This window comes from Rhinatrema bivittatum, chromosome 4 (genome assembly GCF_901001135.1).
Source record: "Rhinatrema bivittatum chromosome 4, aRhiBiv1.1, whole genome shotgun sequence".
NCBI classification, from domain to species: Eukaryota; Metazoa; Chordata; class Amphibia; order Gymnophiona; family Rhinatrematidae; genus Rhinatrema; species Rhinatrema bivittatum.
Window position 1 is genome coordinate 230,944,707 of NC_042618.1, and position 25,493 is coordinate 230,970,199.

The 25,493-nt window shown below is 47.7% G+C and overlaps 1 protein-coding gene across 18 annotated transcripts in view; it reads right to left on the minus strand.

Annotated features, from left to right (window-relative positions):
- CACNA1C (calcium voltage-gated channel subunit alpha1 C) overlaps positions 1-25,493 on the minus strand; it is a 1,539,476-nt gene that overhangs the window by 303,486 nt on the left and 1,210,497 nt on the right. For 8 of the 18 annotated variants that reach the window (XM_029599877.1, XM_029599868.1, XM_029599869.1 and 5 more), the window contains 3 exons: positions 20,051-20,186; positions 19,687-19,816; positions 9,767-9,826 (listed from right to left, as the gene is read on the minus strand). In XM_029599877.1, the coding sequence (XP_029455737.1) occupies positions 9,767-9,826; positions 19,687-19,816; positions 20,051-20,186 (326 nt within the window). Of the gene's footprint in view, positions 1-9,574; positions 9,635-9,766; positions 9,827-19,686; positions 19,817-20,050; positions 20,187-25,493 lie in introns of all 18 variants that reach the window. The other 10 variants (XM_029599882.1, XM_029599878.1, XM_029599884.1 and 7 more) reach the window with 4 other exon arrangements.

Here is a 25,493-nt window from a genome sequence, read left to right on the forward strand (position 1 = left end):
GTCGGCCCCAGTGCCGCCCCGACTCCTCCTCTTCCGGGGCCGACTCCTCCCCCATTTAGTGATCGCACGCGAAAAGGGACTTTTCGCGTGCGATCACTTTTGAAAATGACCCCCTTAGCCGGGATATTCAGTGGCGCAGCAGCGCCGCTGAATAAACCCAGCTACCTTAAAGTTAGCCGGATAAGTGTAACTTTAGGACAGCTCAGTGGGACAACAAGAGCTAGCCAAAATGTTATCCACTTATCTGCATATCAGAGTTGGCTGGATAACTCTTTTATTCTTTAACAGAGTTAGCCGTAACTATCTTATGATGCATTGTATTTATTTTGTGTTTGATCTCTGTAAACCGTTGTGAAGGCACGTCTGATGTAATGGTATATAAATAACAATAAACTAAACTAAACTTAGGGGCATATTTACTAAAGATTTTCTCCCATTCTGTGTCTATGGGAAAAAATGCTTAGTAAATGAACCCCTTATCTGGCCAACCTGACTCCTCCCTGATCTGGCCATTCCCCTCTCTTGAGTTATCCGGCTAAGAACTTAGGTGCAGATTTTAAAACCTACGCACGTGGCCTACATTTGTGCGCGCTACCAGGTGCACACAAATGTACGCCCGATTTTATAATATGCGCGCGCAGCCGCACGCATGTTATAAAATCAGGGGTTGGCACGTGCAAGGGGGTACACACTAGTGCAACTTGCAAGCGCCGAGCCCATGGGGAGACCAGCTGGCTTTCCCTGTTCCCTCCGAGGCTGCTCCGAAATTAGAGGGGCCTTGGAGGGAACTTTCCTTCCCCCCCCCCCCCCACCTTCCCCTCCCTTCCCCTACCTGTCCCGCCCCCCCAGCCCTAAAGAAACCTCCCCGTACCTTTGTTGTAGAAGTTACGCCTGCCAGAGGCGTAACTTGCGCGCACCGGCCAACTGCCAGCGCGCAATCCCCCGGCCCAGCGGCCCTGCAGAGGCCTCTGGCCACGCCCCGCCCCCACCCCGCCCATTTTTTCAAGCCCCGGGACTTACACGTGTCCTGGGGCTTTACATGCGCCGTTGGGCCTTTTGAAAATAGGCCCAGCACACATAAGTCTTTTAAAATCTGCCCCTTAGCCAGTTAAGTCATTTATCTGGCTAAGTGAAGCCCGCTGACTATAGCCGAATATTCAGTGGCACCACTTAGCCAGATAAGTCTGACTTTTCTGGCCTCATTTTCTTCTGAATATCAGGTTCTAAGTTTCCAGCTGAAAATTCCCTAAATTTAGGCGCCTAAAACATATGGTCCTAAATGAAGGCCTGTAGTTCTTTTGCTTACATTTAGGAATAGATCCCTAAAAATGAAATCAGTGCTATCCCTGTAACTTTTTTTTCTCTGCCCTAACTCCAGCCCTGTAGCCAAACACTTTTTAGAAATATAAACTTACAGTTTATAAGTTTACAGTTTGGGTAGTAAAATTAAGATCCTAAAGTTAGGTGCTGAGCCCTAGTTAATTTTCAAAGGTACCAATTTAGGTACCTAAGTTAGGCGCCTGAACCCTTTGAAAATTGATCCTTAAATTTTAGATCCCTGTGTTTAGTTGGATTTTCAGTTAAATTTGGGGATCTAAGTTTTCAGATGACAATCCGCTCAGTTTAGAAATCTAAAACCTAGGGACCTGAATTTAGGCGTGCAAGTCATTCGCCTGAAAAATGAGTGCTAAGCATTTATTTCCCATCCTGTAACTGCCTGGTTTCTAGGTACTTAATTTTAGGTGCTCAGCCCTCATCTAGTTTCCAGAGGCCAATTCAGGTGCCTGATTCCCAAAAGCAAGAACCAAAACCCTTTGAAAACTGACTCCTGCGTGTGCAGGGGTCTCTTTTGAAAACCAAAGATGTAGCACAGTTTAACAAAAAAAAAAAAAAGTCTCTCTGATGAGCTGAAAATAAAATGATTTATAATTTGATATATAATAGATGGTTTGATTCTCTAGCTACCCACCTCTATGAAAGCAGAAACTAAGTAATTTATAAGTTAAACACAGTCTAAATGGAAAGCAGAAACTGTAATTACAGCTTAGAATTTATACCGGAGGAAACTGTTGAAGAGAGGCCAAGGGGTTACAGTTTTCCATGGCAAACGTGGTAAAGATGCCTTTAAAGTCCATGCAATTTGTTTGGCAATACTGGAAGGACGGAGAAACCACTGCAACTGGGATGGGAAGTGTTGAAAAGTTATAGGTCAGCTTCCGTCAAAGGACAGGGATTGCCTTTATTGTCTTCCCTGCTGAAAGACTTAATTAGCTTAGCCTCCAGATAGATAAGATAATGCTGCATGTGCCCACCTCAACCCCTTCTCCCTACCATGAAGTTTACTAACCACAGCTGTAGTTCTACAACTAGAAATGATGCAGTTCACGAACAGCCAACTGCAAGGGGAATATTGCTTTCTGGGACTGTTTTACAGTTTTAGCACTGGAATGTCTTAAAAAGAGCACCTCTCAAAAGCATTGCCACAAGTAATATGGTGTTCCACCCACAGAAATGGGCTTTTAAAACGCCGTCCACCTGATAGGTGGGTAAACTTACCGAAGGACGTCCTTTTTGTGCATAAGTTTTACACGGACTGAACGGAGATGTTTCTGGGGAAAAGGGGAATTGGAGAGGTTTGCACTTTTGTGCATATATTTGAAAATTCTAATGTATGTGCGTGCATTTCCACCCCTCACTCACCCACAATTCCACGTACTAAATAGCAGGTGTGTGTGCGGGAAGATTTGGTGAGATCATTTTCAAAGTGGACTGTGCATGTAATTTGTGTCTGTACTTGCTGGTTAACTTATGATGTGCTTTTATGATTTTAAAGCAATAGTGGGATGACAACTCTTTAGCAAGGGCCTTACATATGCAAAACAATCAAAAACCCATCAAGTAAAGGTCAGCAAACAAGTTGCCAGCAAACGTTTTTTTACTGGCCTAACCTAATACATACTGATAGCTTTTGCAACACTTAAGGTCCCATCATCATCCTTTTTGGGTCATAAGTGCATGTAAGACCAGTAAAAAGGCATCACCACCCTTGATAAATCAGGTCCTCTGCTTCAATTCTGGAATACTCTAATAATATTTCACGGCTTATGCATGCAAATTTAAACTTTGTCCACGTTAAAAAAAATATTTGGGTTTGAAATGTAGATTTAAGTTACAATTCAGGTACAGTAGGTCTCTGCCCCGCAAAGCTTAGATGGTAAATCTAAGTTGTACCTGAGGAAATGGCGGGTGAAATGACTTGCCTAAGGTCACTCACATATGAGGTACTAGACTGTTCGTTTTATTTTCAGAGACTTAAAGTCTTGCCTCAGTTTTATTTTTTTTGCATTTTCCACTCTTAGCCTGCTTTTCTTCTGTTATTCTCTCTTTTTCTCCCCCTTTGCTGTCAGAAAGGAATAGGGAATATGACATTAAGCCTAGGCTACAAGCTAGGAATGGTGACAAACCATAAGCTTTTTTTTTTTTTTTACAGTGACTTTCTAACAAAGGTCCTAATCAATATCATTCTGCTCTGATTTTACACCTATAGTGATAAAGTTTCTGAAGTTTACTTTCATGGGGAGAGATAGTGGGTCAGTGGGGTGGGTGGGGGTGGGGAGAGGGCTGCACTGTGGTTTCCTCTCTGTAGCATGTAGGTATGTGATGGTAGGGTCTTCTCTTTTCTCTGATACTGGAGCTCTTGGATAAGTCGACTTCTTACATTTCCCAAGCAAGCTAAAAAAAAAAATATCCTGGAAGATGGATTCTGGAAACCCCGCAGCTGTGAGATGCAAGCTTATACCCACCAATGGCGATTTTAAGACAGGAGCTAAAAGAAAATTATTACTTACCTGCTAATTTTCGTTCCTGTAGTACCATGGATCAGTCCAGACAGTGGGTTATGTCCCCAATCCAGCAGATGGAGTCAGCACAAGCTTTGAGGGGGCGTATCCATATATACTACTACCCCCTCTGCAGGAGTTCAGTATCGAGTATATCAAAGCCCGAGTAGAAACCCCCGAAGGATCAAGTTTGTGGAAACAGATAATTAAAACAATTGTAACCGCAACAAGTAACGGCAAACATCCTACCAACTTGTAGGGAGTTGTGAAAAACAGCAAAAAGGAAACGACTGTGAAGACACAGAGCACTGTGAACAGGAAATAGCGCAGAGCTGAGCAGGACCAAGAACCCAAAACGTGGTGGGCGTCTGGACTGATCCATGGTACTACAGGAACGAAAATTAGCAGGTAAGTAATAATTTTCTTTTCCCTGTACATACCTGGATCAGTCCAGACAGTGGGATGTACCCAAGCTTCCCTAAACCGGGTGGGGTCCTGCGAGGCCTGCTCGGAGAACCTGCTCGCCAAAGTGTCCAGAGACCGAAGAGGCGAGGTGCAGACGATAGTGCCTCGAGAACGTGTGTAATGATTTCCAGGTGGCTGCTCGACAAATTTCTTGCAAGGATACCGAGCGAGACTCCACCCAGGAAGCCGCCTGAGAACGTGTAGAATGCGCTACGATGCCGGGTGGGGGAATCCGTCCCGCCCCAATGTAGGAAGCAGTAATGCCGGCCTTCAACCATCTGGCAATGGTCGCCTTCGAGGCCTGAGACCCCTTCTTAGGTCCGGACCAGAGTACGAAGAGATGGTCAGAGATCCGGAACTCATTTGTAGCTTCAGATAGAGGCGCAGAGTGCGCTTGACATCCAAGAGACGGAGCATCTTCGGCTCTGAGGAGGAGAAGGACGGCAGCTCCACCGTCTGGTTCACATGGAATGCAGAAACCACCTTCGGCAGGAAGGAGGGAACGGTGCGAAGCGAAACTCCAGAGTCGGAAAAAAACGGAGATAAGGCTCTCTACACGACAGAGCCTGCAGCTCCGAGATGCGTCGAGCAGAACAGATGGCCACAAGAAAAAACAGTCTTGAGAGTGAGATCCTTTATCGTTGCGCTGCGCAGCGGCTCGAACGGTGGTCCCGACAGGGAGCGAAGCACAAGGTTAAGACTCCAGGAGGGACAAGGGTCCCGCGAGCCCTTTTTCCACTCCCGCCTGTAGAAACTGAAGGATCTGAGGTACAGAAGCCTTAGCGGGTCTCGTGGCCTGGCTGGTACACCACAGCTCGAACACCTTCCAGACCCGAACATAGGCTGCCGACGTCGATGTTTTTCGTGCCCGCAATAGCGTGGATACTACCGCCTCCGGGTAGCCCCGACGCCAGAGGCGGCGCCTCTCAAAAGCCAGGCCGCAAGACAGAAGAATTCTGCCTGCTCGAAAAATACCGGGCCCTGATGTAGGTGCTGGGGGAGGTGCCCCAGCCTGATTGGCCCGTCGATCACCATCTGTAGAAGGTCTGCAAACCAGGGTCGCCTGGGCCATTCCGGAGCGACGAAGACCATGGTCCCCTGATGGCTTTCTATTCTGCGGAGCATCCTGCCCACCAGAGGCCACGGTGGAAAAGCGTAGAGCAGAAGATGTGGGGGCCCCGGAAGGACCAGGGCATCCACTCCCTCCGCGCCGTGCTCTCTCCGGCGACTGAAGAAGCATGGAGCCTTGGCGTTGAGAGCGGACGCCATCAGATCCAGGTGGGGGGCCCCCCACCTTTGGACGATAAGTTGCATCGCTTTGTCAGAGAGAGACCACTCTCCTGGGTCCAGCAGTTGACGACTGAGGAAGTCCGCCTGGACGTTGTCCACCCCGGTGATGTGCGAGGCTGCTAGCCGGACGAGATGACGCTCCGCCCATTGCATCAGCAGCGCCGCCTCGAGCACTACCTGCGGGCTGCGCGTGCCTCCTTGTCGGTTGATGTAGGCCACGGTGGTAGCGTTGTCCGATAGAATTCTGACTACCCAGTTCCGAAGAAGCGGGAGGAAATGTCGCAGAGCTAGCCGGACCGCCCTGGTTTCCAGACGGTTGATTGACCACTTCGCCTCCACCGCGGACCACGTCCCCTGCGTGGCGCTTCGATCGCATACTGCACCCCAGCCTGCTAGACTGGCATCGGTAGTCACCACCACCCAATTTGGCAGATCGAGGGACATGCCCTGGGCCAGGTTCGGCGGATCCAACCACCAGCCCAGACTGTCCCTGGCATTCTGCGGGAGCGGGAGAATCATCTGGTAGTCCTGTGATACTGGTTTCCACCGGGAGAGGAGCGCCCACTGTAAGGTCCTGAGGTGCGCGAAAGCCCAAGCTACAAGGTCGATGGTGGACCCCATCACTCCCAGGAGTTGTAGGTAGTCCCAGGAGGTGGGCTCTGGCAATGCAGAGAACCGTCGTGTGTGATCCCGCAAGGATTGAGCCTTGTCCTGGCGCAGAAAAACTTTGCCCAGTAGGGTGTCGAAGGTCGCCCCCAAGAAATCCAAGCGTTGCGAGGGAGTGAGGGAGCTCTTGGAGAAGTTCACTACCCATCCCAGGGAATGTAGAAACTGTACTACTCGAGTCACCGCTGAGCATCCATGATCGAATGACTTCGCCCGGATGAGCCAATCGTCCAGATAAGGATGAACCAGGATGCCTTCCTTCCGGAGGGCTGCAGCCACGACTATCATGATCTTGGTGAAGGTGCGCGGCGCCGTCGCCAATCCGAAGGGGAGAGCCGTGAACTGAAAATGCTGGTCCAGGATTTTGAAACGAAGGAAACGGTGGTGGTCCGGGCGGATGGGAATGTGCAGGTAGGCCTCCGTTAAGTCCAGGGAGGCGAGAAACTCCCCCCGATGTACCGCCGTAATCACTGATCGGAGCGTTTCTATGCGGAACCGAACGACTCGAAGGGATTTGTTGACTTCCTTGAGGTCCAGTATAGGCCGGAAGGAACCGTCCTTCTTTGGCACGACGAAATAGATGGAATAGTGGCCCGAGCCCACCTCTCCGAAGGGCACGGGCGCAATAGCGCCTATCTCCCGGAGTCTGTCCAGAGTCAGCTGCACCGCCCTTCTTTTGAGGTCCGAGCCACAGGGAGAAAAGATGAACCTTCCCTGCGGAGGGCAGACAAATTCCAATGCGTAGCCGTGTTTTATGGTATCCAGGACCCACTGGTCCGAGGTGATCCGCGCCCACGTTAGCCGGCCCCCAATCCTGGGGACAGAGGAGTGGGCGAGACTGGCATCATTGTGAAGACTTGTTAGAGGGGTTCCCGGGTCCGGGAGTAGTGCGTGCGGGCCGACGCCCGCGAAAGGAGCGCGACCAGGGCTGAGACCTGGGGGCGGATGGCCGGGCGGCCGCCTGTCTGTATCCCCTGTAGCGCCGCTGCGCTCTGGCTCTGGTCCGAGAAGAAGAAAACGTTCTGGATGGACGAAACCTATCCTCTGGCAGCCGATGAACAGCGTTCTCCCCCAGGGACTTGATGATCTGATCCAAATCCTCCCCGAAGAGGAACTTGCCCCTGAAGGGGAGAGAGACCAGACTGGACTTCGAGGACGTATCTGCCGCCCAGTTGCGTAGCCATAGTAGTCGGCATGCCGCCACTACTGATACCATGGATCTTGCGAGGACCCGAAAAAGATCGTACGAGGCGTCCGCCCCATACGCCACCGCGGCCTCCAGCCGATCTGCCTGGGCAGCCTCATCGGCCGACAGATTCTGAGACGTGAGGAGTTGTTGTACCCAAAGGAGACTAGCTCGCTGGGCAAGCGAACTGCACATCACCGCCCGCATGCCAGCGCGGAGACCTCAAAGACCCGCTTAAGGAAAACCTCCAACTTACGATCCTGTGTGTCTCGCAATGCCGCACCTCCCGTTACTGGGATAGTCGTCCTCTTCGTGACCGCCGACACTGCGGAGTCCACCTTTGGGACCTTGATGAGGTCCAGAAAATCTTCAGGGATCGGGTACAGCTTTTCCATCGCCCGGCTGCTCTTCAGGGAGGCCTCCGGGGTGTCCCATTCCCTGGTGAGAAGTTGTAAAAACGAGTCATGGATAGGAAAAGCCCGAGCCCTCGGCCGAAGCGCCGCCAGGACTGGATCTCCCTTCTTTGAGGAGGTGACGACAGCGGAAGCCACTGGAGCAGGCGGGTCCGGTGGAGGGTCCAAATCTAATTCCTGAATGATCTGCGGGATGAGGTCGTCCAGTTCTTCCCTCTGGAAGAGGCGTAGGGTACGCGGATCAGCCCCTTCTTGCGTGCCGTCCCCTTGGCCCCCAGTCCGGGAGGTCAGGTCCCTGTCCCGCTGGGTCGGACACCGCCCCCACTGCCGCTGGCGCCGAACGGACCCGAGTAGGAGGACGGGAGGCCCCTGCTCCCGAAGGGTCGGGGGGGGGCCAGCGCCGAGGGCGACATCCGTGGGATCTTAGGGGGGGGTCCCACAGGTGTGTCCAGCCCCTGTAGATAAGCTGTATGCATGAGCAGGATAAACTCCGGAGAGAATCCCGGCCTGCCCGGGTGCATTTCGAGGGGCGGCGTGGTTCCTGCTCCCTGGCTCTGGGTGCTTGGCTCCTGCAACAGAATCGGGGGGGCGCCCCCGCTTGTAGGGTCTTCCCGAGAGACGTTCTCCCTCGTGTCCTGCGCCTCCGGGCGCTCAGAATGTAAGCTGGCCCCCGTTCCCGCCAAAAATGGCGGAGTGGCCGGCCCGCGCTGCCCGGGCAAAAAAGAAAATTCAGTAAGGGACTGTGAGGTACCTTCCCCCCCGGGAAGGCATCATGCACAGATGTCCTCCCGGGAAATCCAGGACCCCGGGTCGCCGCAGGCCGCACAGCGCAACGGCCGCGGCATCGGGATCGCTGTGGGAGAGATGAAAAACAGCGGCAAAAAAAGAGCAAAAGCCTCGGGGGGGGGGGGGGGGGGCATGCGCACGAAAGCGCCGCTGCGGGGGGGCCCGGGCGGCCCGCACTGCCCGCTGTCCGCAATTACAGGGGGGTGCCGCGGGGGGGGCCTTCCCGGCCACACAACCCGCCCCAGAAGTCTTTCCCAAGCGCGGCAGCAGCCCACGGGGAGCTGCAAAATGGCCGCGGGTGAGTGAAGAAAAACGAAGAGGCAGGCACCACCGGCTTTTGCGGGCACCAGGAGCTGTGCTGTGAAGAAAAACTACAGAGAAAGAAAAACTTACTTACCCCTGCTGCAACGACAAAGAAAACAGCACGGCTGCAGAAAAGAGACAGGAGAGATAAGCCACTCCCCAAAAGGTGAAAGGACCCTGCTTTACTTTCTTTTTTTTTTTTTTTTTTTTTTAAACTTGATACAAGACTTGATACAAACTTGATCCATGAGAAAAAGGCAGCAAAATAATCAAGCAAAAGAAGTGAGAAAGAAGGAAAATGGAGGAGAAGCCTGATTCCCCTACTCGCATCTGCTGGAGTCAGAAGATACTGAACTCCTGCAGAGGGGGTAGTAGTATATATGGATACGCCCCCTCAAAGCTTGTGCTGACTCCATCTGCTGGATTGGGGACATAACCCACTGTCTGGACTGATCCAGGTACGTACAGGGAAACAACAGTTCAAAAGTTTAGACTTTGATAACTAGTAAGCCAATAGGACAAAAAAAAAAAAAGGAAAGACACCATGCTAGATATGCAAACAGCACAAAGATTGCTAGTGACAAAGCAGGAGAGCACATCAGAAGTATTTTGCTCAGGGTTGTTACCTTAAGAATAATTTCAATTGTAAAGATACTAGTGAAGACATAGTCTGCATTGCCTAGGATCTGAAAAATAAGCACAGGTGGGTTAGTGATATTAAGCAGGACCCAAGACATCAGCAGGTGTGTGTTAGCATCAGCCACAAGGACGGAAAGGATGGGAACGAGAGAGGGAAGGGAAAAAGATGGGCATTTTACCTTCAGACCAATTTCAATGGTGAAAATGACAGTAAAAACTATATCAAAATAGAATAAGACCTGTAAAACAAAAAGGGGATAGGAGAACAGGATCAATGAAGCTTTCTACTGATGGGAAGACTGCATTTTAGAGTAAGAAGGCAGAAGCATCTGGGTGGGGGTAAATGATGGCTTAGAAATGATCCCAGGTCTGATGATAACCGATAATGGAAATGTATATTGGAACATATTGGGGGGGGGGGGGGGGGGGGGGGGGAGAGAAAAGAAATGACAGAAAAATACAACCATTTATCTGCAATGCATGCAGCTCTGTTGTTAATCATAGCAATAATCTTGCTGTATTTGTTCAGCACTGCTGTCTGTCGTCTACTATAGGGACGTTGCAAAACTCTTTACAGCATAAATTACTTAGGGAAACCTCTTTATAGATTAGCAGGGGCCTGGGCAATCACACGTTTGTGTGGTCAGCATCATCAATGCTGCAACAAGCCAAAGAGAAAATAGAATTTTGGAAACCCTCTCCCTTCTTCATCACTTGTCCTGGACAAAAGCCTGCTTTTTCACAAGGGAAAGTGATCACCTCCAAGACTGTGCTAAAACCCACCTTCACCGTCTGTTGTGCAGGAGCAGACCCTTTCATACCAATGCGTTCTGCGGTACACTGAACCGTGAAACCTTCTCAACACGAGGCCTGCGCACTGAGCAAATGCTGTTTTTTTTTTTTTACTTTTTAAGAGAAATATAGCAAAATTACAGACAACAATTAATGTAATTAGGTGAGCAGATCATTTACTTTGCAAGTAAAGAAGATACTGGGTCATTTTGCGTTAGGGCCCTTGGGCAGGGAGAGAGAGAGAAAGAGAAACCAATATGTATGTTTATTATTTTTAGTACTGTAAGAGGGGGCATACAGATCAACTCCTCCTTTACCTTTCATCGCTCCAAATGACAGAAAATCTTCAGTGATGTCAACTTTTCTGTTCGTACCTCTGTGTATGTAAAACTGCCACCCCCCCAAACCTCACCCCGAGGTAAGTGCCCCCTCTTACAGTGGTATAAATAGTAAACTTACATATTGGTCTCTCTCTCTCTCTCTCTCTCATATAAGAGTTTTTGGTTGGTAACGCGCCTGCGGTGGATTAATCATAACTTAGCGATGGTAATCTTGCAGCAGAGTTGGCCACACGTTTGAATCAGGTTATTAAAGGAATGGTCAATAGGGACCAAACAGGTTTCATTAAATGTAGATGGTCTAATTATAATCTTTTAAAGGCGGTTCTGGCCCTCCAGTCTTCCTCAGTCAAGAATCCTGGAGGACTATTAGTCAGTTTACATACTGCTAAAGCATTTGGTCCTACCTATTCTGGATCCTGGAACAATTTAGATTAGGGGATCGGTATATAGGTTGGGTGAAGCTTTTATATTATCAGCCCCGGGTTCAACTTATGGTCAATGGAGTCATCTCAGAAGCGTTTTTTCCTTAGGTAGGGGCACTAGGCAGGGGTGCTCTTTGTCGCCCTTGCTTTTTGTCCCATCTCTGGATCCTCTGGCCATCAAATTACGCAATACAGATTCTATAGGAATCCAACTTCAAGCATTTGAAACTGGGGCTGTTTGGAGATGACATGCTATTTATTGGTAATCCTAAGACATCTCTGGGAGTACTTTTGCGGACCATAGCATTATTTGGGAATTTTGCTAGCCTGCATCTTAACTATGATAAGTTTGAGGAGCTTCCTTTGGATTCTTCCTTTCCTTATAGATGGACTGGTGATTTCCCCTTGGTTTGGGCAAAAAACACTCTCCAGTACTTGGGGATATATTTGGCTACTCAGGATTCTTTACTTTATGATGTTAACTTAACCCAAGAAAATGAAAACACAGCTTCACAGGTGGAAGGATCTTCCTTTATCATTTATGGGATGTGTGCGCTAATTAAGATAGTGATATTACCCAAATTGTTTTATTGTTTGCAAATGTTGCCTAACTGGATAAAGGTTAAAGATAGAAGGGCTTTCAAGTCAGCTATAGGGACCTTTATTTGGCATGGGAGACATTCACATATCAAATTTGTTACATTATGCTTGGATAAGATTCAGGGGGGTGTAGTCTTACCAAATTTGCAGATCATTAATGTAGCCTGTCTCTTTTGCCGCATTCAATTTTGGGTATCTGATAACACTAAATACGATTTAGAGGGACTGTTGCATGATTGGGTCACTCCATATCACCCTCTTAATCTGTTACATGCGTCCAGAGTCAAAGTGTCCTCACTCCTGCAGATGTCGTTTTGGCTACATGCTAGTCATAAGGTCTGGATGTGGTGGCGATCCTCCATTCAGAGAAGTGGCCTTGTTTCTCCTTTTATAACTTTGGTGGGCAACCCTGATTTCCTACCGGGTAGGAAGAGTGGAATCTTCCGGGTCTGGGCCAAGAATGGCTTTCACAACTTGTCTCAGTGGGTGGATGAGGAGCCCCTAACTCTCTATTTGTTTCAGCAACTACAGATGATTTAGGGGATTCCACATTGGCAGTTTTTTGCTTATTTGCAGGGGAGACACTACTGCCTTCAATTGTGCAAGGGGGATTTGAATTTAGTATCTTTGTCTGATGACGAAGATACTTTTCTAGATACTATTCCAAAATTTAATAAAATTGCAATCTGGGTTGCCCACTTAAAAAATAGTTTGCTGGAACTACACCTGGCACATCTGGCTGGCAAATGGAGCGAGGATCTAGGGGTCCCTATTGAACCGACAGATTTGAAGCTGGCATTCTCAGAAATCTACAGATTTTTATTTTCTGCTGCTTTGAGGGAAATTCAATTTAAACTGCTCCACCGGGTTTATATCTCCTGGATTTTGGGGACTTATAGGCATTTATGGGAATCAGATCTTTGCACTAAATGTAATGTGCAAGTGGGAATCTTATACCACATGTTTTCGGGCTGTGTTAAGTTACATAACTTTTGGAGGCAGGTTTGTGGATTATTGGATAGAACCCTGGGCTGTGAACTTACCTGGTCTGGCTCCCTTTCATATTTATACATGATGAATAAGGGTAGAGGTTTGCCCAAAGAGGGGAAAACGTTTCTATGTGTGGCCCTTATGTTGGCTAAGAAGCAAATATTGCTTAATTGGAAAACGGAGGTCCTTCCCTCCGACGCTGCTTGGAAAGATTCGATGTTACAGATGGCAACTTTAGAATTATTACGTTGACATTCTATACAAATCCCTAAGCAACGCTTTATGATGAGAGGGTATTTTCGATTGTGGGAGAAGAAGATTAACAAACTATTTTAGGGGGTTATTGAGAACCAGTTGGAGTGTGTGTTTGTATGTGGGGTGTGAGGGTAGGGTGAGGGTTGGTCCAAGGAAGGGATGCTACAGGGTACTCCTCTTTTGGAGGCCCATATACAAACCAAAGAGATGACTCTATTTTTGTTCTGAGGTCCAGCAACTTGCATATTTGGACTCATGTTATTGACTAATGTTTTTGTATTTGCTGAGATGTGATTGTACTGTTTCTCTGTGGTTTGAATAAAATAGACTCTAAAAAAAAAAAAAAAAGCGATAGAATTGTGCTTTGCAAATGCTTGAAGAGGATAATTTCCGAAGGTGGTGTTGAAAACTTCCTCTCCCCCAGTATGCAGACGACTCTGTGCTATTTTACAACCTGGGTATTTTTACCTGTGAGAAAAAGGGGCAGGATTTGATCGAAGGGAAGTACACACGGGGATTTCAATTGAAGCAAAGCTTGTGCATCCCAACCGCTGACGCACATTTTTAAGGGGAAACTCTGCAGGGAGTTTCTCTTTGAGAATATGCTTGTGGGTGCATGGGGGTCAGAAGTACACACGGATCTGAAAACTGCCCCGCAGAGAGTGAGAAGTGCCCTCACAAGGTCAGTGTGGAGACAGGTAACTCATACATGAACATTCGGCATCATGGAAAGGAGAATCAGACAGAATCAGAGTCTTCAAAAAAAAAAAGGACATTTAATTTGATTTTATGAAAGCTTTGATATTTCAGTGACCAGGTTTAAAACATTCCATTTAGTGAAGGCCTGTGTACACCAATATTAACAATTTTTTAAGAGAAAGTAGGATGAATTTTTTAAGTATGGAGGAGATGGTTCTAGTTTTACAATAGTATTTTTCTCATAAAAATAGTGGAGTATTTCCATTGATAAACATGGAACAATTATGGTAACTGGAGCAATAGACTACAAATCTTCCTCATAAAGTCTCACTTTATATAGCAGTCCTCATGCTACTTTGTTTTTATCGTGTGCTACTTTCTTATCAGGTGGTGGCAAAATACCATGTATAGGGTTTTTTTAAAAAATAGACTTTATTGCAAAATGTTTAACTACACCTCTCTGCGGTATGGTTAAGTCTTCTGCAAAACTGCATTTGTGAAGCATTTTTCATGCAGAGTTTAGATGTGCGTTCATGAACTAATGGGCTGCTTTGTATAGTTTGGCATTCCAGTCACTCACTGGCAGTGAAATTCCATTAAAACACACAAAAGAAAAAAATCTGCGTACTAAAATAGCCACTTGCGGAAAATAATTAGATTTTTGTGCACAGGGAGGGTAACTGTCAAACGAGTGTGCTTTTGCCCATATATATGTGTGTATGGGCACGCAGCAACATACACTGAAAGCTTAGATACTGCACACAAGTACGTGCACATGGTAGGAAATAGGTCTTGTGTGTGTTATGTGTGCTCCTAATTTTAAACATGGACGTGTACAGTAAACATGGATGAGAACAGCTGGGAATAGTCTGCGTTTACACGCACAAGTGAGTACATTTTAAAACATGCGCACCAGAAGGAAATGACCAGTTTAGCCAGTTCATCTATCAGTTTGCCCAGTCTATATCTAGGTCATCAAGATCCCCCCGCCACCGCCTAGTTCTTTAGCCTGCACTCTGCCCTCAAGCCAGACCCCCTCAAGCCCTTCATGTGTGGGTAAAAATAGTTTTATTCAGATTTACACCTGATCAATAGCAGAAGTAGATTTGCACAGAAGTGAACTGGATGCGCACTGCCTTCGCTGCGCAACATACATGCATGTCTCTTGGCTCCGCCCCTTTTTATTACTTGTTGCAAGATATTCGTGCAGCGGTACTTGTGTGCGTATGTGGCAGGTTTATAAAATCGGTCGGAGACACGTGTTATCACCGCGGTCGCCGCGTCAGCGACCGGGCTCCTACCTCCTCAGCTGGGTCCGGGGGTCTGCCGCAAACCGCGGGAGCCAGGGCCGGCCTGGCCGCATGGCGGTGACCCTTCCTCGTGGAGGACGCCGCCGAGCTCGGGAGATGACTCCGCCCCCGAAGGGGAACGCGTGCGCGTGAGGGGCCGGCTTTTGACGGTCCAGCACCCGGATGTGCTGAACCGCCCCCTGTCTGACGTCAGCACCGGCGGGGGATTTAAGTCGCCTTCACTCCTTCCTACATTGCCTTGCAACGAGGTCACTTAGTGAGTTAGTTGCAGTTCCAGGTGCTCCTGTTCCTGCTTGCCAGTTTCAGCGTTCCTGATCCTGATTCTTGTTTCCTGCTTTTGACCCCGGATTGTTCATCGCTTGTGTTTCCAGCTGCCTGCCCCGACCTCAGACTGCCTTCTCGTTTGTGTTTCCTGCTGCCAGCCACGACTCCGGTTCGTCTTCACTTCTCTTCTGCCTTCACTCCGGTTCCAGGTTTTCTTCTACGCTAGTCTTTCGCCTAACTCCCAGCGGTCCGGGTCCCTACGGGCTCCTCCTGGGGGGACCTCGGACTTCCAGGGTGAAGCCACCTAAGCCCTAGCGACCCGGGCGTCCACAGCTCCTCTGGGGGCGTCACGGGTTTCCAGGCGAAGCTCTATCTACAGGCTGTGCGTATCTGCCTCCCGACCGTTGCTCAACGACGGTCGGCCTAAGGATCCACCTTTGAATCCTAACACACGTGCTAGATGTGAACGCATCTGCGCTTTTTTGGAATCCTCATCTCTTTTAAAATTCACCTTGAAATGGGCCATTAGCGCACATTATCCCTTTCGATGAGAACTAACAGCAATTTTAGCTTGCAAAGTCACCTTTGTGAATTTAGATGCACTTTAGAACAATGGCCTCATAATTACATAACACACTGCTGAATGGAATTGATTGTTGCTATAGACAGCCAAAGCGAATCTGAACTTGGGGCAGGGAGAGAGGCCATACATCGTTTCTTAGTCTGAAAATTACGGTGTGGTTCCGAAAAGAAAAGCATTTGTAAAATATTTGCACTGAGAAATAGGGCGCATCCCCCTATCCTCCCATGCATTAGAACAGTGGTTCCCAACCTTTTTTGTTTCGTGGCACACCTGGCACAGGGGTCATTTTGTTATGGCAAACCACCCACATTCCCATCATCACTTTCTCTACTATCTTCCCTCTCCCCCTTTCCTTGGCATCATCTCCTTCTCCTTTCCCTCTTTCTTCCCTCAGCATCATAATTATGCCTCTTTCCTGGTATCATCATCATCATCATCATCATCTTCTTCTCTTCCCTATTGCCCACCCCCCTGGCATCAACATCATCACCTTCCCTCTTCCACCATCTCTTCCTTCTCCCTCGTTTTATCAACTTCCTCTCCCTCACTCCCTGGCATTGTCATCTTCTCTCTCCAGCTCTTCACCCCTGACATTGTCATCACCACCTTCCCTCTCCCACCACCATCATCATTATCTTCCCTCTCCTAACACCTCTTCCCCCACTCTTGCATCATCATCATCATCACCTTCCCTCTCCTTCCATCACTCTCCTGCACCCCCTAGCATCATCACCTTCTTTCTCTACCTCCTCACCCCTGACATCATCATCATCGCCACCACTACCTTCCCTTTCCTTCTACCCCCTCTCCCCCATCCCCTGGGATCAACATCATCTTCTATCTCCCCCTCTTCCTCACCTTTGGCGTCATCATTATCATTTCTTTCTCCCTCCATCCCTCACCCCCACCCCTGGCATCGTAATAACATTCCCTCTCCCTCCATCCATTTTCCCCCAACCCCAGGCATCATCATCACCACCTCTTCCACACCCCCTCACATTATCATCACCTTCCCTCTCCCTTCACCCCCCATCATCATCACCACCACCACCACCACCTTCCTTCTCCCTCTTCTCCTCACCTCCTGGCATCAACTCCTTCCCTCTGCCTCCATCCCTCTCCCTCACCTCTTGGCTTCATCATAACCTTCCCTCTCCCTCTCCCTCCAACCTTCACCCCCATCCCCAGGCATTATCACCTTCCACCATCTCTTCCCTACCCTTTTACATCATCATCATCATCATTATCAACTTCTCTCTCTCTCTAACCCTCCATCATCATCACCATCTTCCCTCTTCCCCCCTGACATCATCTCCTTCCCTTTGCCTTCATCTCTCTCTCTCACCCCTTGGCATCATCAATTTCCCTCTCTCTCTACTACTCTCCCCCACTGACATCATCATCCTCAATCTTCTTCCCTCTTCCTCACCCCCTGGCACCATCATCTTCCCTTTCTCTCTACTACTCTCCCCCATTGACATCATCATCATCAATCTTCCATTTTCCTCCTCACCCTGGCATCACCTTCCCTCAACCTTACTCCCTAGCATCATTATCACCTTCCCCTCTCCTCCCCACCCCCATGAATCATCATCATCTTCCCTTTCAGTTCACCTTTCTCCCCCCAACCCCTGGCATCATCAAATTCCCTGTTCCCCAAATCTTGGCATCATCCCTTCCCTCACACGGTGTGGCACATTCATCTGTTCCTTTCCACACTCCACCCCCAATCCCTGAACAGCAAAAATCTGGGAGCAGGCTTACCAAGTGCTGCTTCTTCCTCCTTTGGCAGCCTCCCTTTGCAATCTGAATTGCATGGGGCCAGCAGGCCTCACAAGCCTACAGAGCCCCATATAGTTTCTGTTGCACAGGAGAGCCAGCAGAGGGGAAGCAGGAGCAGCTGCTGCTAAGCACTACTCTCCCACGCCCTTTGCTGGCAGGAAGACATTTTACAGGCTAGGAGAGAAACAGGAAATGAGACTGCAGCCGTGGCACACCTGCACTCCAGCCACCGCACACTAGTATGCTGCGGCAAACTAGTTGGGAAACGTTGCACTAGAAAATGGATATAACACTACAATTTACAGCTCATTTCAAAGAGGAGTTGAAAAAAATGTCAAAAAATAAAAAAATTTAGTGAATGGGCAAAGTCTATTTACACATTTCTCCACATCTAAGAAAACATAAAAAAAAATTAACTTAATTTAATAAATATAATTGACACACTCTCTATATAAAGTAACAGGAGCAAGAATGAAAAGATGAGAAAAATCTAAAAAAGAATGCTTTAATCAGTTTTACTGATGACAAAACATGCACTCCTTCCTGTATATCAGTTTGCAGAAGTTCTAATCTAATGCTGAGCTATTTTGCTTCAGGTGAAAAACTGTATAAGCTTTATGGGGCCAAAACAAGAACAGTATTCAAAACAGTCTAAGCCAGGAGTGGCCAACTCTGTTCCTCGAGAGCCACAAACAAGCCTAGTTTTCAGGATATCCACAATGAATATGCATGAGATAGATCTGCATCCAATGGAGGCAGTGCATGCAAATCTACCTCATGCATATTCATTATGGATATCCTGAAAACCAGGTCTGCGTGTGGATTTCGAGGACTGAAGTTGACCACCCCTGATCTAAGCCGATACACATACTATAAAGATTTTTGGCGCATGCTTTGTAGTGGCTTATTGTGGCTTATCGAGTAACATCAGTAACTTCTGAAAATTCTGTGACGCTTAGAGGTAAACTTTTATAACATTTATGTGAATACAATTGGAAGTAGGGCATGTAAGTAGCATGTGCCTGCATAAGTAGTATTTTGCAAGAGCCTGACGTATTCACATACCAGCAGTGTCGTGCCTAAATGTGAAAGGAGAAAAAAATGGAGTGGTTTAAGGGCATTCTGGAATGGGGATAGGGAGTTTGGAAGCTCGTGCACAAGTCAGTATTTAGTAAGTGGAACGCATGCGTTCATTACCGACCTGGTCTCTCCACTTTTACGCTTGTTAAATTGAGGAAGTAAAACCGCACTTGTTTTTTCGTCAGCAGTTTTTGAGTGGGAGATCTGGGTTAAGTGGTGGCGGTGGGGTGGGGAGAGGGGGCAGGGTACGTGTTAACTGGTGGAGATCTGGATGAACTGGTGGAGGTGTCGGCGAAATGGTGATTGCACGTATGCACACAAGTATTTCCAAAAGCCGAGTGTGCGCATTCTTGTAAAATGCACGCCTCCACGTATAACTCAGTTTTACTATGAGCATGTTACTATTATTACGCGCGTTAAATATATGTGTGTAATTTACATACTTTCAGAGCAGAAATACGCAGTACTTTACACACGGTTTATAAAAATACTATGGTCGCTTTAGATCTACCCGCTTATGTATGCATGTTCTAACCTATGCAGACTATTGAATATTGCACTCCCAATGAGCAAGAAAGGCTATTTATTGCCAGTATACTCCTGCACAACAGACATGGGATCTGCCTTCAGCTCTCACTCTTCTGCATTACATTTTTAAATGCTGGAAGGTAACTGGGTGCTGACAGGTAATGAACAGCACAAGCAAGTCAGGAGTGGTAAGGTTCAAAAGAGATACTTGTAAAACATAAACCTCACTTTCAGTAGGCCCTCTTTTTGTTGAGAAAAACAAGAGCCCTGAAAAATGAAACCGATGCTCACGATTCTCTCTCCGCTGTCCTCATTGGCTCTGCCCTTTTGCCAGCAGCTTGCCAGCACCACAGGCCCACCTTTGGTCTAGTTTGGGACGGGTCCCGCTGTGGATGGTTACCCCCATGTTCTAGCATGCTAAAAGCAGGAAGAGGCTGGAAGGAGGTGGCATACTTGGTTCCTGAATGAGTAGTGCCGGACAGGGTCCTCTGCTGCCAGGGAGATGCTGCTCAGCAGGATGAAGAAGAGAATCAGGTTTGTGAAAATGTTGTGATTGACAATTCGGTGGCAGTGAACACGAAACCTGCAGAAAACAAAGACACATATGTAAGGGACAGCCTAAACGCTGCTAAAGATTTAACAATAATTATATATTTTTTTTTCGGTGGAGGGGAAAGGGGAAGGAAGATTTCAGTTGCCACCTAGATCAGAATTTGATTTGAGTAGGGCCTGTGGGAGCCTCTAAGGATACAGCCGCTCGGTGCCTGTTTAATGGAAACAATAGCACGCTCCGATCCTAGAGCAGGTCCCCGGGTACCTGTTGTCGGGGCTGAAGATGAAGAAAGCACTAGCTGCAGGCATAGGGACAGCTTTTTCCTTGAGGTGAAGCTCGGAAAGTGGTCGCGGCCGAGGGCCCACGGGCATCTCGGGCTCCTCATCCTCTTCCTCTCCTGCTGAAAACACCAAATTTGTTGTCATTAGTAATTAATTTTAAGTGCCTTACTGAAAGTACCAAGCACCATGTATGCCTATCACCCTGAGTACTCTGTTTAATTTAGGAAGGTTGAGGTCTCCTGGTATTCAGAGGGCACCACTAGAGTTACTGTCTCTGCTAAAGCTGTTATAAATAATGACGAGTCTCAGGGGCTTCCTTCCTACAACAGCAAGATAACCAGTAGTGGAGAAAATTGGAAATCCAGAGGTTTACAAGATTTATGTGCACCTAATGAAGAGAAAAGTATAGAGCCTGAAGACAAGGGTTTCAGCTCTTAAAAACCATCTTCCCAAGAATCAAACCTTCAAGCATTAGACTGTTATTAACCTATAGAGAAGAGCGATCAGGACAGGAAGGAGATGCATTGTAGGTGGGGGAGGGGAGGAGCTGTAATAGTACACTAGGTTTTTCTGCTCAAAAAGTCTCTAGGTCACTTAGAACCGCACTCCACTGAACTACAGCGCCAGGAGCCTTTCTTCACCATCTAGCTGTGAATTTTTTCTCCTTCTGTATTATAATCCCCTCCCCACACTAGCTCAACCAATGCACTAGTAGCCCTTTGCCAGAGACTACAGGTCACGGCTCCCTCCAGAACCAAATGCATATGCACTCTGAGTCTGGCAGGAAAGGTGTCTCCATGGAGCGATGGCTGATATTCCCTTCCCCCTTAGCATCTATGAGGGCTGCCTCCACAGCGTATCCCAGGTGCCAGCAGCCCTGGGAGCAGAGGCCAGATCTGGGAATAGAACCTGCACCCTCCGCATATGAGCACTGCCACCAAGCCACTGGGCCGGCCCCACTACACTGCTCATGATGCGGGTGGAGGCCTGTGACCCAGAAAGCTTGTTTATCGATCTTCCTGGAACCGAGGAGGGACCATATTCAAAAGCCATTTACACAAAACATGTAATAGTTATCCATCTAAAGGGCTTGCCTGGCTCTATTTCGCCCGTATCCAGCTAAATTAGGGGCATTCCAGGGAGAGGCTGAGATATCTGGCTAACCTAGTCGAATATTTGGCTATATCTGGCTAGGTTAGCTGGATAACGTTAGACCTGCTTCCGGCCTTGTGTGGCTGGATAATGCGCTACTTAACCGAATATCTTGGAAAGTAGCATTGTCATCTACTAAAGAAAAAATTAAGTTACCCCATCTCCCCCCCTCTCCTCCCCACCCCAAAGCATAAGTCAATTCATATATTGTATCCTAGCACCACCCATCCCCCCCACACCTAAACCTTTTTAAATTGTAGAGATGTGCCCTGTTTTGAAAGCCGGGCCCCCATCCCATTGTTAACTTTAAAAGGAGTTCAGCCTGCCTTCCCCCCCTCCCACCCACCCACCCTCTAGGAAACATCGTGGCTCCCGCACCCCCCTCCCCCCTCCCTGCAGATACCTTTTTATTCATCGCCGGGAGCGAGGGACCCTCGGCCCTGCTCCTGGCACCTCCAGCGCTGCTCTGACAAGAGGCCGCGCTGGAAGCGTAAGCTTACGTTCAAGTTTATGCTTCCAGTGCTGTCGCTGCATTTTTTTTTTTTTTTAGCACAAGACTGGTAGAACTGTCATTGATGGCAGTTACAGAGTAAAAGCACCCAGTGTCCTGACAAACTGAGATTTTTATCATTCTGAGGGGAAAAAAACTTGTTTAGCTTTCTAGAGAGCTGCTCCCAGTCCCTCCATCTCCTATCTGCTATTAAAGTAAACCCAAAAAGTAGTGAGCAAGGGAAAATTTATATATCAGGAAAAGGCCACAATAAAATCTTTTTAGATTGTTATTTTGGGTAACGGGACCTTTTCATGTTTTTTAAAATCTATTATTAGTTTCAAAACCATAATTCACTATAATTGAAATAAATTTGATTAATAATAATTATATATGTTCCTCACAGTACAACTACTGAACGTTTTTTTAAAAAATTCTTTTGACCAGTCCAGTGGCTCAGTTAGTAAATGTTGTACATTGCTATTCAGAAGGTCCCTTGTTTGGGTTTTCCATGCCCTGGAGGAACTGGGCTGGATGCAGCGTTCACAACCCTTAAGAGGGGAGGGAGTCATGGTTTGTGCTTCAGGGTGACACCTAGTAGCCAGATATTGGAAATGCCAGCCAGGACCACCACTGCAATGACAAGACTAGGTGTGTTGTGGGAAAGATCTAAAACAGCAGAAAAATCCCTGGGATGTTGCCAATGTAGGCTCATGGTGCTAGATGCCAGCCTTGGTTCTGATTTAGCTGGAAATACAAAGGAACAGAGAAAACTTCCAGGTCCATATATCTGGTGCAGTATGGCCTTAGCTGCTGCTGTGCCAAAAAGACCTCAAATGATCACTGTTTCTACTAGACTCCAAATATCTCTGCAAAAACAAAAGTCTCTCTACAAGACCCAAAAGATCTCCGTCCCTCAGGAAAAGAATCCATACATTGTGTACCAGCAGGAGTTTATGCATAGCACAGGGAAAAGAAAAGAAGAAAAGAATGTGAATATACCAGCGCTATGCTTTTTGAGTATACACAAAAGAAATGTTTCTATACCATTATGCTGATCCTAGAGAAAGCGTGAGGAAAGGAAAGATTAAGGAAAACAAGAGGCAAAGTGTAAGCCTGGGAAAGTTTAGCCTTCCCCTATGTATCAAGAGAGAAAGCTTAATTTCACTGCCTGCCAGCACCAGTTTAAATGTGAGTGTGATAGCGCAGATGCATTCACTGGCAACGTAGATCCCCTAGCTCATTTATAAGGCTAAAATTATTTGCTTCAATTCTATTATTGGTTCAGCTTAGCTCTTTAATTGGAGAGATGACCCTCATTAATCTTAAACAATTACTTTAGTTTGCGGCCCTATTAATTGTTATTACGTGGAGTGGTCCCTGTGGCCCAAAATTTATTCTGGTTTTTCTTTTTTGTATCCTTCCTCAGTGAATGGGGGAAGGTGAGGAGGAATGGCCCAGTGGTTCACTTCCCCTACTGATGCTCCTTCTGACCTTTGGCAAATCTCCCTCTTACCTCAGTCACCCACTTAGATTGTAAGCTCTCTAGGGCAGGGACTTATTGTACCTGAATGCTGATAATGCTGTAAGACACCTTGAGCATCATTTGGAAAGGGGGGGGGGGGTGCTAAAAAAATTAAGAGGCCCCTATTCAAAAGCCCAATGAGCAGCAAAGTTAGCCCGATAACTTTATCAGGATAACTTCATTCAGATATTCAGTGGTACTTAAACAGGGAAAAGTGCCACTAATCAAACCCAGATAAGATTATCTGGATAGGTAACTTTAGGACAGATATTGACATTGAGCAAACTTACTGAGCTAACTTCAGCCAGAGAGCACTGAATATCGGTGCTGTCTGACTAGAAAATAAGCAAGTCCCGGGAACACTCCAACTCCACCTCATTTTGTCTGAGTAAATTCTGTGTGGGCAATGGTTTGTGCAGATAAAATGTACCCCTTCTGTGTGTGTGTGTGTTTTGGGGGGGGGGGGGGGGATATTTTCATCCCCACAGATTTAACCGGTAACAAATCTTTTGAGTATTGACCTCTAAATTATTATGATTAGTGTACAACACGCCAGTCATTTCATAGTATGAAGTGAGTTTCACTTAAATGTAAAAAATAATTGTATCCCTTAGATTGCTTTATTCTGGCCTTAGAACACTCCTTTTTCCCAGGCCCGGCACCATTGGATGTGCAAGCTGTGCAATTGCACAGGGCGGCACGCCAGGGGGGTAGCATCAGGAGCAGGTAGAGGCCAGTGTTACCATCGGTGGACTCCATCCCAACAGTGGCAAAAGAAGCAGGAAGCCCATGGGGCCGCCGGTGGAATCCATCCCGCCGATAGTTGAAGAAACAGACGGCCTGTACTAGTGTGAACCCCTGGGCCGAGGTGGGAGGTGTCTCCGCCCACAGGGAGGAGTCCTGTGAGCCTTACCGCTGGTAGGCGCTGTCTCAGCGATGTCAGACACAGCTGTGGAATAGAGTCATTATTGATTGCAGAGAAAGGCATAACCCGTGGAGCAGGAGGTGCAGTAAAGTAAAGTTCTGAGCAGAGGGGTATACCCACGGATGATGCCTCAGATGTGACAATCCGGTAGTGGCCCGCAGAGTGGGGTACGCCAGGAAGTCATGCAGTGGTGAAGGAACACTCAAACATGCAGATCTGGTAGTGGCCTGCGGAGCGGAGTACACCGGAGATGAGCCTCAGTTGATGGAAATGAGAAAGCTGTCCGAGGTGAAGGAACCCCGATGAGGTTCCTGTAGCGGTGGTGTGGTAATGACCTGTAGGCATTACCGCACCGCAAACCGGAGTGGTTCCTTCTGGGATGAAGCGGTAGTGGCCCGAGGCACGGGGTACACCGAAGAGAATCCCACAACGAGGCTAGATAATAGAAGTCCGTATAAATAGGTACTCACAGGAGGTAGTTCTAGGAGAGGTCCCGGGGAGCGGAACTGATAGCAGTCCAAGGCAGAAGGTCCTCCGAGGAGCGGATAACCAGAGATGATATAGGGCCCCTGAGGAGCGGGTACCCACAGTGTCTCACGCCAACGTAAAAACTGGAACCGGAAGTCCAAGGAGCAGAATTCAGCAAGAGGGAACTCCTTGCTAACTCGTCATAGTGAAGGGCCAGCCAGCTTAAGTACAAGAGACGGGTGACGTCATCTGGAGGGGACGCCCCAGAGGTTCCTGCCATGACGTGTACAAGGTGGCCCATGCACGCGCGTGCCTAGGTAATTTCTGGAGCAAGATGGAGAATGGCAGCACCCACGCTGTCCTGGGAACGCCAGGCTGGTCGGCAGTGACTGGTGGAGGCCGCCACTCCTCCAATGGATAGCAGTGCAGCAAAGAAAGAGGTGAGCATTAGTGGTTGCAGCTGTCTGCAACCGACAGGCATAACACCGATCATCTCGAGAAATTTGTTTTGTTCAATTCCTACCAACTTTGTTTTAGGTGTGCCATGAGCACAGAACTTCTTGTTCTCTACTTAACAGACACTTTAAGGAGAGGAATAAATAATGGTCAGCAATTTCTTCTTGTGTCTCTTGACATTTCATAAGCATTTGACACCATCAACCACGACATTCTCTTTTTTCGACTTCAAGAATGCGGTATATCAGGAAAATGTTTTGGAATGGTTTTGATCATATCTTACTGATCGATCTCAAAATATCAAATTCAATAATGAAATCTCTAGTATATCTCACATTAAAACTAGTGTTCCCCAGTGGTCTGCTCTTTCCTCTATGCTTTTCAACATTTACTTAGCTCCAATCTGTAAA